The sequence below is a fragment of the Mustela nivalis genome (assembly GCF_964662115.1).
Source record: "Mustela nivalis genome assembly, chromosome: 2".
Taxonomy (NCBI): Eukaryota; Metazoa; Chordata; class Mammalia; order Carnivora; family Mustelidae; genus Mustela; species Mustela nivalis.
In genome coordinates, this window is record NC_139021.1 from 80,112,922 (window position 1) to 80,130,129 (window position 17,208).

At 41.9% G+C, this 17,208-nt stretch overlaps 1 protein-coding gene across 3 annotated transcripts in view; it reads left to right on the plus strand.

The window, feature by feature from the left end:
- NSMAF (neutral sphingomyelinase activation associated factor) overlaps positions 1-17,208 on the plus strand; it is a 58,711-nt gene that overhangs the window by 29,123 nt on the left and 12,380 nt on the right. For all 3 annotated transcript variants that reach the window (XM_082720313.1, XM_082720312.1, XM_082720314.1), the window contains exons 10-21: positions 6,834-6,963; positions 8,655-8,726; positions 9,100-9,208; positions 11,370-11,546; positions 12,936-13,015; positions 13,345-13,435; positions 13,530-13,593; positions 14,510-14,561; positions 14,670-14,790; positions 15,187-15,318; positions 16,065-16,107; positions 16,427-16,590. In XM_082720313.1, coding sequence (XP_082576439.1) covers positions 6,834-6,963; positions 8,655-8,726; positions 9,100-9,208; positions 11,370-11,546; positions 12,936-13,015; positions 13,345-13,435; positions 13,530-13,593; positions 14,510-14,561; positions 14,670-14,790; positions 15,187-15,318; positions 16,065-16,107; positions 16,427-16,590 — 1,235 coding nt within the window. The remainder of the gene's footprint in view (positions 1-6,833; positions 6,964-8,654; positions 8,727-9,099; positions 9,209-11,369; positions 11,547-12,935; positions 13,016-13,344; positions 13,436-13,529; positions 13,594-14,509; positions 14,562-14,669; positions 14,791-15,186; positions 15,319-16,064; positions 16,108-16,426; positions 16,591-17,208) is intronic.

Consider the following 17,208-nt stretch of genomic DNA (forward strand, 5'->3'; position numbering starts at 1 on the left):
GCTTAGCTGTTGGTAGTTCTGCAAAGTCTTTCCTGACCCTTCAGGCTGTGATCAGTATCTTACTAAGTCATCCTGCAGGGACCAGGAGACTACATTCCTACTGGTTTTTTCCATTGATTTTCTTGGTTTTTCTAAATATAGAATTTATTTCCTGCAAATAATTTTTTTTAATAATTACGTTTTTATATGAACCTGTTCTCTTATTTCTCTCTTGCTTTATACTAAGTAGCTTTGCATCTCGTCTATAATACCACGTATCAATCATGTAGGTTTGTAACAACTCTTGGCATCTGCAGGTTCTGGGCCTCACCTCTTGTTTTCCTTTTTAATCTGTGTCTTCACTATTCTCGGCCTTATGCTGCACTTCCGTATATGTAGAAACAGCTTGTCGAGTTCCATTAAAGAAAGCTCTCTGAGATTTTGACTGTGACCGCAGTGATCTCTCATTTCTTTAGGCCTTCTTTCATGTCTTCCTTATGCTTTTTTCCATAAAGGTCTTTTCTCTCTTGTGCTGGATTTAGTACACGTTTCTGATGGTACTGTAAATGATGTCCTAAAAAGCTCATTTTCTGTTTATTATTGATCTGTAGAATGCAGTGGATGTTTGTGTACTCATATTGTTTTCAGCAACCCTGCTAAACTTTGTGATCAGTTCCATTAACTTTAATATATAACTCTTTAATATGTACAAAATCTTAAGTACAAATTGTTGCAGGCCCTATTCACTAAATATTTTTGTTTTAGATTCTTATCTTAGAGTTCTGCTAAACCTATAGGTCACTACAGCTTAGGACAACGTAGACTGTATTGGTTGAATTGATTCATTTATGGATTATGATGTACTTGGCTTTGGTTAGACACGTATGTTTTATAAATAAAGTCAGTTTGTAATATTCTGTTTTATTGCTATCTTTGTGAGACTTGTGACCCTCACACTACATTTTAAAGTTTTGAAGAACTTGCCAGTAAAGCCATCTGGCCAATAATGTATTTGTGTTTATATTTGTTCCTTTTTCTGTTTCATCTACATAGCATTAATTTTCTTTCTATTTTAATACTTGCAGGATATATTAGGTAAGTGGATTGCCAGGGGGAAGAAAAGCTTCCATTTAAGGAAGGAAAAGGAGTAAGAGGAATTAGCTTCTTTTGACCTACTTAGAATGCATAATTCTTCTGAGTAGCGATTTTTTCAATCCTGGGCTTCAGCGTGACATTAATTTAGAAAATGGCTCACTCTGGAAGTTGTAATTAAATCCAGTCCCTAAAATGTTAGGCTGAAGAATTTGGAGAAGAAACTTTTGCCGTATAAAATAAGATGTTCCAGTGCTATATACTTCCTCTCAAAGAAAAAAAATAAACTTTTGCCAAAATAAGCTTTTATCATAGTTCTGAGGAAATAACTTTCTTATTGAAGAAATGAAGGGTAACTATATTTATTTTTCCCTACTGTTCATTCTGAAAATTTTCAAATCCCCACAATTTGAAAGAGAAACCTAATGAACACAGATACCCTACAGGTCACCTGGCGTTGGTTTGTTAACATTTTGTCAGATGTGCTTTAATTCGTGCCTGCTCTGTGAGAGGGTGCGTGTGCCTGTCTATGGGTTATACGCACGTATACATGTAGGTAATGTGTGCATGTATGTGTGTGTTTGGATTGTGTGTAAAATACGCTCCTTCAGAATCACTCGAGTTACAAGACGCCATGACACTTCACCCATAACTACGTCAACACGCGTCTCTCCGAAGGGCGTTCTCTGGCCTCCTCTACTCTTGTAATACTCGGGTACCGATGATTCTCTCACACCGTGTGATTTCTAGTTTCAGAGTCAAGTTTCTCCCTTTTGTACCCCAAAACATCCCCTTTAAATTACTTTATTTGGGGCGAATTTTAGATGTAGACAGAAGGTGTAAGGAGAGCCCACAGAGGGCTTTCACACTCACTCACCTGCTTTCCCCCACTGTTACATGTTCACTCTGTCGACGTGGCCGCATTTGGTTGAACGGATTCCTAGACCGGTGATTTTTTGGATGTTATTTAATTTGATTTTTCCAGTTATTTGTGACTGACATATAGAAATACAGTGTTTGTTGTTGTTGTTGTTCTTGTTGTTTTTAAACATTCACCTTGTATTCTGTGACATTTCCAGGTTTACTCATTGGTCCTGGTGGGTGTTTTATAGATTGCATAGAGTTTTCTATATACCTGCTTGTTTAATCGGTGGATAATGACCTTTCCACAGAAATCCTTATGGCTTTTACTTCTGTCTTGCTTCATTGTACTGTTTAATTAATAGATGTGATGGGAGCACATCCTTGCTCTGTTCTTAATCTTACACGAGAAGGGTTTATTTCATAACCAAAGAATGAGGCTGCCGAGGTTTTTCATGAATGCTCTTTATCAGAATGAAGAAACTTTTATCCTGGTTTGCTGAGAGTATTTTCAATAATAGTTTTAAAGTTTTGTTAAATATTTTTTTCTACACTTACTGAAATGACCATATTTTTTTCCACTTTATTCTGTTAATGTTGTGAATTACATTGATTGATTTTTTTCAGTGTTAACCAACCTTGTTCATGGGCTAAATCCAACTTGATCATGATATATTCTTTTTACATGATTTGATATTACTGGATTTGCTTAGCTAGTGTTTTGTAAAGGGTTTTTGCATCTGTGCTCAAGAGGTATATTGCTGTGTAAACCTTTAATGTATTTGTCAGGATTTGCTATCAGGGTTAGGTCAGCCTCATCAAATCAGTGTAACGATGTTCTTTCTTCCTGTTTTCTGAGAGTGTGTTGGATTGTATCTCTTCCTAAAAATTTTAACATAATTTATTGGTGAAGTATACAGCCAGAGTGTTCTTACTTATTTATTTACTAGGCATGAGACTGTGTAGGTTGTTTGTGTCTTCTTGTGCCTGTTTGGTAAGTTGTGGTTTTCAAAAAAATGTTTCCTCTTCTTACCAGATTTATTGGTATGAAGCTGTTAAGGTCCTTTTGATGTAAGTAGGATCTGTAGTGCTGGTCCTCTTTATACCAAGGCTTTGCCTTTACTCTTTCTTTATCAGTTTTGCCAGGTGGTTGCCAATTTTATTAATCTTTCAAAGACCCCACTTTTGACTTTACTGAATTTTATGTACTTCTCCATTTTATATAAAATTGGTTTCCACTCTTGGGATTTCCTTCCTTTGGTTTACTTTGGGGTTTAACTTTTCTTTTTCTAGTGTCTTACAAAGATGAGACCACCAGTTTTAGACCTTCTTGTAATCTAACTAGTACTTCACTGTAAGTTGACCTCTAAACTGCTTCAGAGGCATCCCACGCGTTTGATATGCTGTGTCGGTGCCATTACTGTAAAAGCATTTTGTGATTTCCTGTATCATTTCTTCCTTGATCCGTGGGTTAATTAAGAAGTATGTTACCTTCCGCATATTTGGGAATTTTGTGATTATTTTATAGTTACTGACTTTCAGTTGAATACCATTTCAGTTCAGAGAGTATATGCTCTGATTTCAGTCTGCTGCTGCTGCTGAGAGTTGTTCTGGAGGCCCTGTGTATGGTCTGTCATGCTGAATGCTTCCCAGTTCCCAGAGGGGAATGTGTACCCTGCAGTTGTTGAATATCGTGTTCAGATCATCTCTCCTTTGTTGATGTTTTGTGGCTTTTTTCCATCAGTTACTGGGAGAAAAGTGTTAGAATTGCCAATAATGATAGTGAAATCATTCCCCCCATTTCTGTTAAATTTATGCCTTGTATATTGTGAAGCTATATTGTTAGGTTCTATGTACATTTAAATGTAATGTCTTCTCCATGCATTGAGCCCTTCATCATAGGAAGTATCCCTCCTTAGCCATTTGTCTTGAAGTCTGCTTTGCCTTCTTTTAATCTAGTCATACCAGAAATTTTCATGTGGTATGTTTGCACATTAATATCTTTTTCTGTCCCTTTATTTTGTACTTGTGTCCTTATTCTGTTTCTGAAAATCAGATGCTTTATATAGTTGAGTCTTGCTTTTTATAGTCTGACAAGCTCTCCTTTTTAATGGGGATGTTTAATTCATTTATTTTTTAGAGAGAGAGAGAGAGAGCAAGTACAGCAGGGGAGAGGGCAGAGGGAGAGAGAGAATCTGAAACATACTCCATGCTCAATGCAGAACCTGATGCGGAGTTTGGTCTCACAACCCTGGGATCGTGATCTGAGCGGAAACCCTAGGAGTCGGATGCTTAACAGTTGAGCCCCCTAGGTGCCCCTAATTCATTTATGATGATGGAGCTATGGTTGATTTTAAACCCAATGTCATAACACTATGTTAGCATTCCATTTGTTCTTTGTTTTTCTGACCCTCTTTTCTTGCCATCTTTTGGGTCAGTCTGATATTTTTAAGTATTTCGTTTTATCAGCTCTCTTGACTTTTTAAGCTGTGCCACTCTGTGTCATTTTAGTGGTTCCTCCAGAGATCCCAGTACACACCTTGTACCATCATGTGTGTCCAGTGACATGACGCAACTGTACAGCGCTGTGAGACCCTTACACCAGTGACATGACACAACTGTACAGCGCTGTGAGACCCTTACACCAGTGACATGACACAACTGTGCAGTGGTGTGAGACCCTTACACCAGTGACATGACACAACTGTACAGCGCTGTGAGACCCTTACACCAGTGACATGACACAACTGTGCAGCGCTGTGAGACCCTTACACCAGTGACATGACACAACTGTGCAGCGCTGTGAGACCCTTACACCAGTGGGCTTCCTTACAGCTCTCCCACCCACTCTCATCTTGTGGGCTTATATTAAATTTCTACATGTTGCATAAAACCCACAATACAGTGTTCTTTTTCTTCCAACAGTCATTAGCTTTTTCAAGAATTTAGACACATACACATATGTGTATGTCAATTAAAAATACTGAAAGATTAATTTTCTTCTGTTTACCGAGACATTTAACCGTGTGCTGATTCTGGTACTCTTCTTTCCTTTCTGCAGCCCCCGTGTGTTTAATCTGGCGTCCTTTCTCCTCAGTTTGCAGAACTTTCTGTAACATTTCCTATAATGCAGATGTTCGAGAAGATTTCCCTCGGCTTCCTGGGGAATAGAGCTGTTTCCCCTTTGTCTTTGCTGCCTGTGGGATTCTAGGTTGGCTGGTGTCCTTTCTCTACTGTGGAGATTCTCCTTCCGTTGTCTGTTGGTGTCCGTGTTGGCTCTGAGGCCACAGCATGTGTCTCACTGTGGCCTCCGTGTCGCTGCCAATTTCTCTGTGCTTCTCCTGCTTGGGGACCTCTGGGTTTCGGGCTAACAGGCATCTAGGAGTCGGCGCCCCCTCGCTCCCCATTTCCTCTGCTCCATTTCTGTCTCTTCCCCCACAACTGGAGTCATGCTTGTGTTAGTGTGTTTTATATATTCTCTCAGGTCTTACATACCCTGTTCTGTATTTTTTGCTTTTATTCTTTTATCTTCTTTTGTTTTGTTTCATTTAGGCCACTTTGTTGTGACCTGTTTTCCGCCTGACTGGACGTCTCAGCTATGTCCCGTCTGTTGTTCTGCTTGCTTAAGTAATTCTTCATTTCTCTTCTCTGGACGTGGAGACCCAACTGAACGCTGTTTACCTCCAGAAGTAGTCGTGCGCCCACCCTTTCTTGTGCCCCCTTTCTTGTGCTGGGCGCTCTGAGCGGGCGGAAGCCTTCCTGGCAGCCATAGTTACAGTCCCCATCTCTGCTGCCTGCAGTTCTTTTGGGGAGCGATGGAGATTTTCTTCCCGAGGGGCTCAGGATCTAAGCGCTTGAAGGACCTTGGAGACACCTTCGTGCCTTGCAGCTGAGCCACAAACCTTCTGATCCCTGGATCATTCCCCCCTGCTCTCCACCTAGTGGCAGCATTTTTGTGCCTCTGCTCTCCCGGCCTGACTGCATTCGGCTTCCCTCTAAACCTCTCTCCATCGGCAGCCCTTCCCCTTCTGTCTGCCACAGGCGGCGCCTCTTGCCATCACCCAGCCGCTGCTCTCTTCATTCCGGTTTCTTTGCATCTTAAGCTTCCTGACAGCTTTTGAAAAGGCTTGTGAAGCTCTTCTAGCCAGTGTGTGTGTCTAGCCGGCTTGGAGGTCCCCTTCACTCCCTAAGGAGGTAGAAGTCTGTCCTGTGGGATGTCATGCCATTGTTACTGCTAACAATGTGGTGATTTATTCTTTACCCGGTTGATGACTTGGTTGTTCCCCGCCCCCCCCTTTTTTTTTTAACTAATTAGTAAAGGAAAAAGACAATGGATTTTTTTGACTAGTTAAATAATTTAGGAGGGGTAGTGGAAAAATCACATTTGACTGGTTTTACCACAGTAAAGCCATAAAAGAACATACCTTGGAACTGACGTTCAAGTAATTGTAATTATGGACTCAAGGCCTTACCAATGCTGTGCAAAGTAAATGGCACCTGTGACTCAAAAACTAGGACTGAGAGACCCAACAATAGAGAAATATGTTAATATAAGAATAGTTTCAAGGTCAGTTTATTTGGGGAGGAAGAATAGTTCAGCTGTGGAAGATTGTTTGGTATTACTTATTTGTGTCTTCTCGTCTGTGATAAACTCATCTGTTGTTGTTTGAGTTTACTCAGCCACTTAAAAGAATGTCAGGTTTTTTGTTTTGTTGTTTTTGTTTTAAGAATGTCAGTTTTATTTAAGCAACCAGTTTATAACACCCATTTTTCTTGTATTAAGTGTAGTGTTCAGACAGATCCCGTGCATAGTCACACTGTAGCTCCCTTCGAGAAAGTGAAACCTAGGAAGTAGATTGATCTATGGTTCTTCTTACTTTTGCTGAAAACTGTATGGTCAGATTTCAGAGTGTTTCTGAAAAGCTGCACATGGAATGCAAAGCCGAAATGGTGACACCGCTGGTGACGAATCCCGGACACGTGTGCATCACCGACACAAACTTGTATTTTCAGCCTCTCAATGGATACCCGGTAAGGAGGGCCACAGGGTCAGATAGGGAGCTGCTCCAGCACCGGAGTAATCCTTTTTCCCCGGAACTTGACCTCACAGTTACAGTGTTCTCATAGTTTGGCGAGGATCGAAACCCCACCCCTTCTCCTCCAGCAGCTGTGTGTTCAGCAGGCTTCCCTACGTCATCCGACTGCCCCCTTATCCAGATTCGAGCTCTTCTGATCTCTTTCCAGTAATTCTGGGGTCACTTGCTCTCACTGTAAAAGAAACCGTGCCCCCGCCCCCAATTTTAGTAAAGAGTTGTTTGAGGTTTATACCTTTCTCCTTGGAAGCCATTCTGGAAGAAACCAATGAAATGTACTAAAATTAAAGAGAAATGGGTGTTTTCTGTATATCTGAGTTTGCATCCATATATGTGTTATTTCTTGTTTTTCTTTATTGAGGAGCAAAATCAGTAGATCCAAGTCTGTCACAAGCAGTATGACAGTGTCCCCTGCCAGCCAGCACCAACACACCTCTGGAAGAGGTGTGGTGCTTCTACTGTGATGGTGGAAACAGTCTTCTCTTCCACAGTGACTTTAGATTTACTCGCCCAGATAGTTTAAGATAAACTCGGATTGCCACACTAAAATTTGTAAAGATTTGTTGCTGTATCTAGAGCTGAACACTTTTTGGAATGGTTCACTAGAAGAACAGAAATGCTAATACGCTCTGACAGTGCATTGGGCCATTTGGCATGGCAGCTTGAAGAACGTGTTTTCTGTCATAGGAGGCTATGTCCTGGAAATTCTCCGCGTGGTGGGGTCAGTCATTCTGTCACTAAAAGCCCTGATTCTTTTCTGTGTGAAAAATGGTGCTATGACAATTTTGTCCACCAGGTGGCGGAACACCCTCACCCAGCCCTCCCACAGACACTACACCTGTACTGGTGTAATAGTTGGCTTGACCACTACTGTTACTATGGCTTGGGTCAAAAACTTTTGGGATGATACTGGAGTATATGCTAGAGCTTCAGGATCCATAGTGTGAGCATGTATCCTCTCCCAAATCTCTGGGCTCGGATCCTTGACCAGCCGTCGGGCAATTTCCACAGTTCCACATGTGGGCTTTTCCTCTCTCTCACGTAGGGCAAGGTGGATGTGTCACCATGTAGCCAATCTCAGTGGCTTTCCTAACCTCATTCTCCTCTTACTAGCGCTTTAAGCCTCTTGAGAAGCAAGAACACTTTTTTCCTCATGAAGAAAAATTTAGAAGCCCTGCTTAATAATCTTAGTTGTTTATGAGTCTTAGTACAATGTAGTCATTACAGAGATAAAGGACAGAATTCTAAAAAAATACATACTGTGTCAGTTCTAAGAAAACCTTTGATCTGTAAAAAGATAGCAAAATTCCTGAGAAGTTTTATCTGTACCAGCACTTTAATATCCCCTACCACTCAGCAACCTTGCAGGAGTCTGAATGATAGATCAGTGCATTAGCACTGTTGAGGTCCTGAGTGACGGTAGGGAGACTCGTCCAAGGTCATAAAGTTAGTGGGAAAGGGTAGGCTAGGACGTAAAACCAGAAATGTCTTCTTCCAAGAGCTGCCTTTCCAATTGTTCACATGTAACATGTCGGGAAGTTAAGATTTGGCCACTTTTTCACCTTTCTGATAGGGCAGGTTCTAATTGTGTCCAAATGTTGATTTTGAGATTTCTATTTACTTTTAAAGAAACCTGTGGTCCAGATAACACTCCAGGATGTCCGCCGCATTTACAAAAGGAGGCACGGCCTCATGCCTTTGGTGAGTTCTTGTGGGATGTCACTTCTCGGTAGATGATTCTTATATCCTCAGTTTAGCCAATGGTGCTGACTTGTAAACACTCAGGGCATGTCTGAAAAGTGCAAGTTTTTCGTACTGAAAGCACGTCGTCTGCAAGTCTGTCTTTTGTGTGAACTGTGTGCACGCATATACACCCTGCACATATTCATACAGACACACACGTGTATGTGCATTGCTGAATCAAATCTGTATGTGGAGAATGTGAATAAGTAAGACCTGCATATAAAAAGTAGACATCTTTCATTGAAAAGCTTTTGTACTTATGTAGCTTGTTTTGAGATTGCAAGGTAAATACAGTGCTGTTTATTTTACTGTTTTCTTACTGAATTTATAGGGCTTGGAAGTGTTTTGCACAGAAGATGACCTCTGTTCTGACATCTACCTAAAGTTCTATGAACCTCAAGATAGAGATGACCTCTATTTTTATATTGCCACGTATCTAGGTACGGTGCTCACTTTATTCATATGACAGTAGTTCAGCTCCTGAGTACCTGGGATAGGAAATAGGGGAAGAGAAATGCTATCTAGAATCACCTTTCTGGGTCTCCTTATTTCTTCATATCAGGAACTAAGGTGGGCAAATGGCATTCTAAAAATAAAACCATGAGTTCATATAAGTGAAATTTGGCAGTAGTCCGTTCCAAGTGTATGTTTGAAAAGCTCTTGATAAATATATTTGAATTCTTTTTATATTGTAACACCCCCAAGTTGAATAGATTATAAAGAATCCACCTAATTATTTTTCTGTTCTTTGTGTCTAGATTCGTTTATGGAAACCAAGAATTGGTTTCTTAATGTGATGCAGTGAGTTGTCCAGTCATGTGTTTGTAATCGTTAACTGTCATCTTAATCATAAAGCTGGAAAACAGCACAAAAGGAACACATGAGCCTTATGTACTCAGAGGACTCCATGGGCTTGATTTGCTTTAAATTAATAGTTCCTCAGCCTTCCATAAAAATGTGAATTTTCCCACCTTTATCAGAAAGAACACCTGATTTTTCTTTTTAGATATGAACATATGAAATTATATGCTTGAATTATTCTTGTTTACAGAGTTGCTAGATAACTAAAATGGGTTGATTTTCAAAAGCAGATGTTGGGATTTTATTATTGCCATCTTAACTTTGTTTGCTGTTCTTACTCCCTTAGAAATGGAATTTTCTCTCAGAAGAATAGTTTATTTTGAATGAGGAGTATATTTTATTTTACAATAGGCTTAGAATTCAATTTTTTTCTTCTCACAATAAGCTGTTACATTTAATTTAATGCCAAGTATAGCTCTGATACACATTGATTGTTATTTCCTGCCTCCCGATTAAATTTTTTTCATTTTATTCCTCCTACTATATAACAAGATTACAACAAAAAATTCAACTTTCATGGTTTATCCTAAAATTTCAAGTCAAAACTCTTGCCATGACCTAAGAACTTGTTTCTTAAAGCTTCCTTATTCCCGCTGATCTTATTCCTCAGGCTGGTCAGACTTTTTGAGTTATTGTGAGTGTAGGAAATGAGAACAAGCATTTTGAGTTTTTAAGCTCTTTCCTAAGAGCTGTTGAGAGAAGAAGCTTGGTAAAAATAAGTAAGGATAAATACTGAATCAATAGATGAGTTAGATAAATTGCCTGGCGGAGCCAATCAAACGTTGAAAGCAGAATCTTCTGAACAAAATAAAATAGTTGAGTCACTTTATGCCCTCCAGGAGGAAAGCTGTCCTTGGTGCCACCTACTCTACGTTTGCGTGTTTCCTGAGGGTATTCTCGGAGGGGGGGGTGGAGACTTCCTGGTTCTCCTTTGAGAAATCGTGTTTTCCTGCCAGAGACCTTCTTCTCCTTCAGCTAGTTCTTTTCTTTGCCTTGCTCCTCACCTGCCTACCTAATACATAGGCATTGGCAAATCTGTGTGGTAGACCTCGTCCTGATCTCAAAGAAAACTGTTTTTGTTTTGATTTCATAAAAAGCGGAGGAAATAAGCTTTTGCAAATGGTCATGGCTTCTGAAAGGCGTTAAAACTAAAGCACTTTGTGTACTTGCAGGCTGTGTAGAATATAGTAAATATTATGTGTTACCATGTGATGTGGACATATTGCCCCATACCTTCATGTATGTTTTATGAGACTGACGCGCTAGCTACTATGCTAATGAGGCACCTCATATATGTTTTATATCGTGTATTTAAATATGTAATAACGTTCCCTCCTGGTGAATGTCCTTGGAGATATTCATACTTAATGCAACAGCTACTTGGTGAAAACCAACCAGAGCCTACTTTTCATTTTCTTAAAACGTATTTTTCAAAAATGCACTGATGGGTCTACAATTATCTAGTTTTGGGGGCACCTGGGTGGCTCAGTCATTAAGCGTCTGCCTGCCCCTCAGGTCATGATCCCAGGGTCCTGGGAAAGTCCCACAACAGGCTCCCTGCTCCCTCTCCCTCTGCTGCTCCCCCTGCTTGTGCTCGCTGTCTCTCTCTGTCAGATCAGTAAATAAAATCTTCTAAAAATTTTTCCAAAAAACCCCAAAACATGTAGTTTTACACACTCAGTACAACTTAGCCCATGTTTGCCAAGTTCAGTGGTGACCCGCGGGCCCTGTCCTCCTCAGAGCACCACGTCACAGAGCGCACGGCCGAGAGCTACACGCTGCAGTGGCAGCGCGGGCACCTCTCCAACTACCAGTACCTCCTGCACCTCAACAACCTGGCGGACCGCAGCTGCAATGACCTCTCGCAGTACCCCGTGTTCCCGTGGATAATCAACGATTACTGCAGCACCGAGCTGGGTAAGTGCCCCAAGGCCCAGTGTGAGAGGAAAGCAGGTGCTGTGATCGTGAGGTGTCAGCAGATTCCAGCCCATCTGGATCTCTGTCCTAAGGGTTGCTAGTTTCCATCTCGCAGTACCAGGTCCGTGTTCCCCTCGTCATGTGCGGTTTGTAGGTGTTTTCTCCACTAGCTCTTAACTTCTTTTAATCCCAAAAGGACTCACAGACTTCTTGGAAGGCATGCGCAGAAAGTATGCATATGTTTTTAAACCATATCATTACCTGTAATGATCACATTTCAAATATTTAATTAAGTTTTTCACTTTGAAAAGTGGTTTGGGGTTATCATATTATTTTAAAGTTCATAATAAAAAATGTAATCACCAGAAGTAATAATCACTCATTCTAGAACATTTAAAAAGTACTGACATAGTTAAAGAAGGAAAGAAAAATCATCAATGATTACATTAATGAGAATCATCTTAACCTTGTGGTATATGTATTTCTCTCATTATTTCAACAAAAATGTGACTATATTGCAATTTGATTTTGTAATATTCTAAATTATATATTGTGAACAATAAATTCCTCTTGACAGTTCACTAGTTGAACCCTTACACTTGAAAGAAATAACAGACTTTCTGGGAGTTTGAGAATTTATTTCTCTGTTAACATTCAGATTCCACTTCTCAGATTATGTTATTTTTTTTTAAAGATTTTATTTATTTATTTGACAGAGAAAGATCACAAGTAGGCAGAGAGAGAGAGAGGGGGAAGCAGGCTCCCCGCTGAGCAGAGAGCCCGATGTGGGACTCGATCTCAGGACCCTGAGATCATGACCTGAGCCGAAGGCAGTGGCTCAACCCACTGAGCCACCCAGGCGCCCTCACATTATGTTATTATCACACAATAATAATATTGACTATAATTCAAACTTCAGAAAATCTTGGTAGAAGAATACTGACTTTTCAAATGTGCTTATTTTTTGTTGTTGTTTTCCTTGAAATATAGTTTTTTTTAAATCAATCATCTTTTTTTTAATAATTTTTTTGATTTTGCTATGTTGTCACCATACAGGACATCATTAGTTTTTGATGTAGTATTCTGTGATTTATCATTTGCATATAACAGCCAGTGCTCCATGCAATACGTGCACTCTTTGATACGACGATCAGGGTATTTTCAAATTAAAGATGCTACTCTTTAGTGACTTGCTGACTTAAAACTCAAGCCCTAACATTTACAGTATATAAGTGACTATCAGAAATACTTAATTCCAATGGGTCTGTCTCAATTTTTAAAAATTATTTGTGGAAATAAATCTGTGCACGTGTATCCATGGGGGTAATGTTAAGTTTGTTGGCTTTATTTTAATTAATTCATTTCTTAAAAATATATTTATTTTTACAGATTTGTCAAATCCAGGAACTTTCCGGGATCTTAGCAGGCCGGTAGGGGCCCTAAACAAGGAACGGCTGGAGAGACTCCTGGTACGTGGATCTGGGGATGCCTGGCTTCTAAGGAGCTCCCGGAGCCATGGTGGCTTGTTTTTATAGTAAGGGAAACTCATTTCTCCCCAAAATTAGGGGAGGTCTATGCCAAGTGACTAGAGGATCTACATCCTATTTTTTTCCTTACACCCCTCTCTGCCCTCTACCCTCCCCCTTGAGGTCAGCTCCTGCCCCCTTCTCCTTTTTCTCCTTAAAGAGAGAAACTAAGGGATGTAATGTACCCGTGCCACGATTTGGGGTTTGGCTACTTGAGGCGGTTACTGTTTTCCCGGCCGACACCTAGCACGGTCTTTCCCCGTCTGTTGCAGACCCGCTACCAGGAGATGCCAGAGCCAAAGTTCATGTACGGCAGTCACTACTCTTCCCCCGGCTATGTGCTCTTTTACCTTGTGAGGATAGGTAAGATTCTGCATTGGCGCTCCCAGTTCAGTGGGGTTTCTCGTTGATTCACCAGGGATTCTGTTGTCTCACCCAACTCTGATTTCCCCTCTAGCGCCCGAGTACATGCTGTGTCTGCAGAATGGAAGATTTGATAACGCGGACAGAATGTTCAACAGGTTTGACCCCATGCTTCACCTACCAGTTCTTAAACTCTCTAATTATAAACGTGCCCTATGTTTGCTTTGAAAAAAAGCGGATTCAAAAATGTCAAGAAATCACTGACTGGTACATCTGTTCCTTTCAGGCTCTTTCTAGTCGTGTGTGTGTGTGTGTGTGTAAGAACATCTTTCAGTTACAGCTTTTGTCCTGCCTAGTGTAGCCCTGTCATATTAGATGTTGAAGTTTTCCCCATATATCAGATGCTCAAAACAGTGACTTTTAAATTATTGTATCACATCCTAATGTATGCTGTAACATAAGTATTTTAACTATTTCTCTATTGTTGGACATTTAGACTCTTTCCAACACCTCCATATTCCAAATAATTCTGCTGTGAATTGAATACAATTTCCTGTGAGTGTTTAAATGACTTTTTTTAAATTATAAAAGTAGTATTCCTTGCAAAAAAAAAAAAAAAAGTCAGAAAATAAGAAGAAAATTAACTTGGCCTCCCACCACGCTGAGATAATATTCATTGTTAATCTTTTAGTCTGTGTCTCTTCAGTTTTTTTCTAAGCTGTGTGCAAGTTAGTCACTTTCTAAAGGGATCTGTTAAAACAGCATGCTATATTTGCTGTGTTTAAGCAGTAGCCTGTGTTGTCCCTTCAATGAGGCAGTGTGTGGCTGGAGGGTCATGGTGTGGGCATGGAGACAGGGTCCTTGTCCTCACCCCATGTCACTCCCTGCATGAGCTCAGAGAGGGCTTGTCTTCTGTCAAAGGGGAATCCTCATACAGATGTTGAGAATTATGAGTTAATGAGAGAAATGAGTTAACACAGGTGAAGTGTAGGACAACACCTAGGTGCATAGGGAGCACGTTGGTTGCTATTTCCAGACCCAAGACTTCAGTTGAATTTTTTTCTTTGTATCTAGTATTGCAGAAACTTGGAAAAACTGTTTGGATGGTGCAACAGATTTTAAAGAGGTAGGCAGTTAATAAAGCTAATAATTCACTGGGCTTGTTGTTTCTAACTGCTTTATAAAATGTTCGTTGCTATTCTTTCCCACCCACCCCTCCAAAAAAACCTTTCAGTTGATTCCAGAATTCTATGGTGATGATGTCAGCTTTTTAGTCAACAGTCTGAAGTTGGATCTGGGGAAGAGACAAGGAGGGCAGATGGTCGATGATGTGGAACTCCCACCCTGGGCACGGAGTGAGTACCACCTTGGAAGTACCGAGTTTCAGCACTTCTTCACCTGGGGGAGGGGGCCCTTCAGTATTATGATTTAGCCTTTAACTGCTTTTTAAAATAGCAGTAGAATTCTCTATGTAAATGAGGCGCTATCAGTTCTGTTCCAAATCAGAACTAGTCTGCGAGTCTGACGTAAAAACATCGATATGCATTTGAAAGATCTAAATGTGAGAGTGATCTTCACCACTCCCTTCCCCCCACCAGGATATATATTTTATCTGATGGGGCCCAAAAAGCCTCATTAAGAAATATGTGCCTCTTGCCTCTCCCAGAAGCTGTATCTGCATATGGATAGACAGAAAAGATGGGAGAGAGTAAAGGAAGACAGTGACGTTCTGATGGAGTCTCATCTAACAGGTCCCGAGGACTTCCTCCAGAAGAGCAAGGACGCGTTGGAAAGCAGTTACGTGTCAGAGCACCTCCACGAGTGGATCGATCTAATATTCGGCTACAAGCAGAAAGGGAGTGATGCCGTTGAGGCCCACAATGGTAAGTGAGCGTCTCAGAAATGTCCTATAGCATTTGCTGAAATCGAGAAAAAAAATGCAGCCAGAGCAGCCCAAGCTCATGCTTGGCAGAAGCATCTTCTGTCAGCAGAGGGCAGCCCCCTGCTCCATGGCCCTGGGTCAGGTACTGAGTAACAGAGGAGGAAGGATTTCTGCCTAAAGGACCCCAACTTTGCCCCAATCCCCAGATCTAAAGTCTTCCAATGCTAACATGTGCTCTCCACCCCACTCATGGATTTCAATTCAAACTCAATCAGAATACGGTAGAAGAGTGCCGCCCACCCCTCCTTCCTCTAAAGGGCCCCAGGGCTTCCTATTAATGGAGCAGAAAGAAACCAGCAGCAGCACACCCTCCTCAGCCTCCTTCTTACCTGCCGCCAGGCTGCCAGTGGTGTCAGCTCCTGAAGAGGAGCCAGCAGGTCAGGGTGGACAGGTGCAGGGCAGTGCGGGGTGACTGGCGCTTCCCCTGGGGGCAGAGGTGCTCACCAGCAAACACCTGGAGAGAAGAGGCTGTCTCACCTGCCAGCTGGATTTCTGCTCAGCAAAAGATAACTCGGGTTGATATTTATTGCCGTTGGTTTTTATTAGTCTTTTCTTGCAAAGTGACCATGAGTTTCTTTAAAACCATGTGTTCAAAGTTCTTGAGTTTTATATAAGAGTCTGTGTGGAATGTCTATTATAACCAAACAGTACTACCCCTTTCAAGAGAGTTTTTCATCTTTTTTTCAGTATTTCATCCCCTGACCTATGAAGGAGGCGTAGACTTGAACAGGTACCTATACATCTAGAAGGAGTTTCTACTTGAGTTACGAAAAAACTCTTTGTCTAAATGATGAATGCAGCTCTTTGATCATATGAAGGTGTGGAAATTTTACAGTGAATTATATCTTGCTTTCCCCGTTAGGTAAGTCACCGAGCCTCAGAAAACTCTGTAAAGATCTGTGATGAGGCTTGGACTGTCCTGGCACAGAGTCTCTGTTCCTGTTTGAGGATTAAATCTCTCTCCTGTTGAGCCACAGTTGTTTGACATTTGTGCTCTGGGGGGACTCGAACCTCATGGTTCCCTGCATTACTTGTGTTCTGTCCCAAAGCATCGAGGACCCTGATGAGAAAGTGGCCATGCTGACCCAAATCCTGGAGTTTGGCCAGACGCCAAAACAGCTCTTTGTGACCCCACATCCTCGACGAATCACCCCAAAGCTGAAAACTGTCACCCAGGCCTGCAGTCCTGATGATCCCACGGCGGATTCTCCAGGTGAGTGGGGACGGAGAATAAACGGGAGCACCCGCAGCTTTTTGTTTCTGAGTCAGATGTTCCTGAAGGTTCTGAAGAACAGGAGAGCCGTGAGCAGCCGTGTGGCCCAGGGGGGTTGTGCTGGGACACCTGATGGCCGTCCTCCATTCTCCTGAAAAACAGCTCTGACAAGCCTGTTGTTGTTGTTGTTTGTCTGTGTTTTAACTGCTGATTTTAAAGAAAATTGGGTCACTTTTCTTTCCCGGTGGTATTACTCGCATCCCACGAGACGTGGCAGCGTTTTGTTGTTGCTCTTGTTTCTCTCCTTCACCTTTTCTGTGTTTTTTCAGCCAGCGTTTGATGCTTAGCCCTTCACTTTCACACTGGCCGTCCGGGCTGTGCCGCTCCCGCGGTCACCCGGGCCCGCTCTCCCCGCTCTCTCCCGTGGTCACCCTGGCCCCGCTCTCCCCCCGCTCTCTCCCGTGGTCACCCCGGCCCCGCTCTCCCCCGCTCTCTCCCGTGGTCACCCCGGCCCCGCTCCCCCCGCTCTCTCCCGTGGTCACCCCGGCCCCGCTCTCCCCCCCGCTCTCTCCCGTGGTCACCCGGCCCCGCTCTCCCCGCTCTCTCCTGTGGTCACCC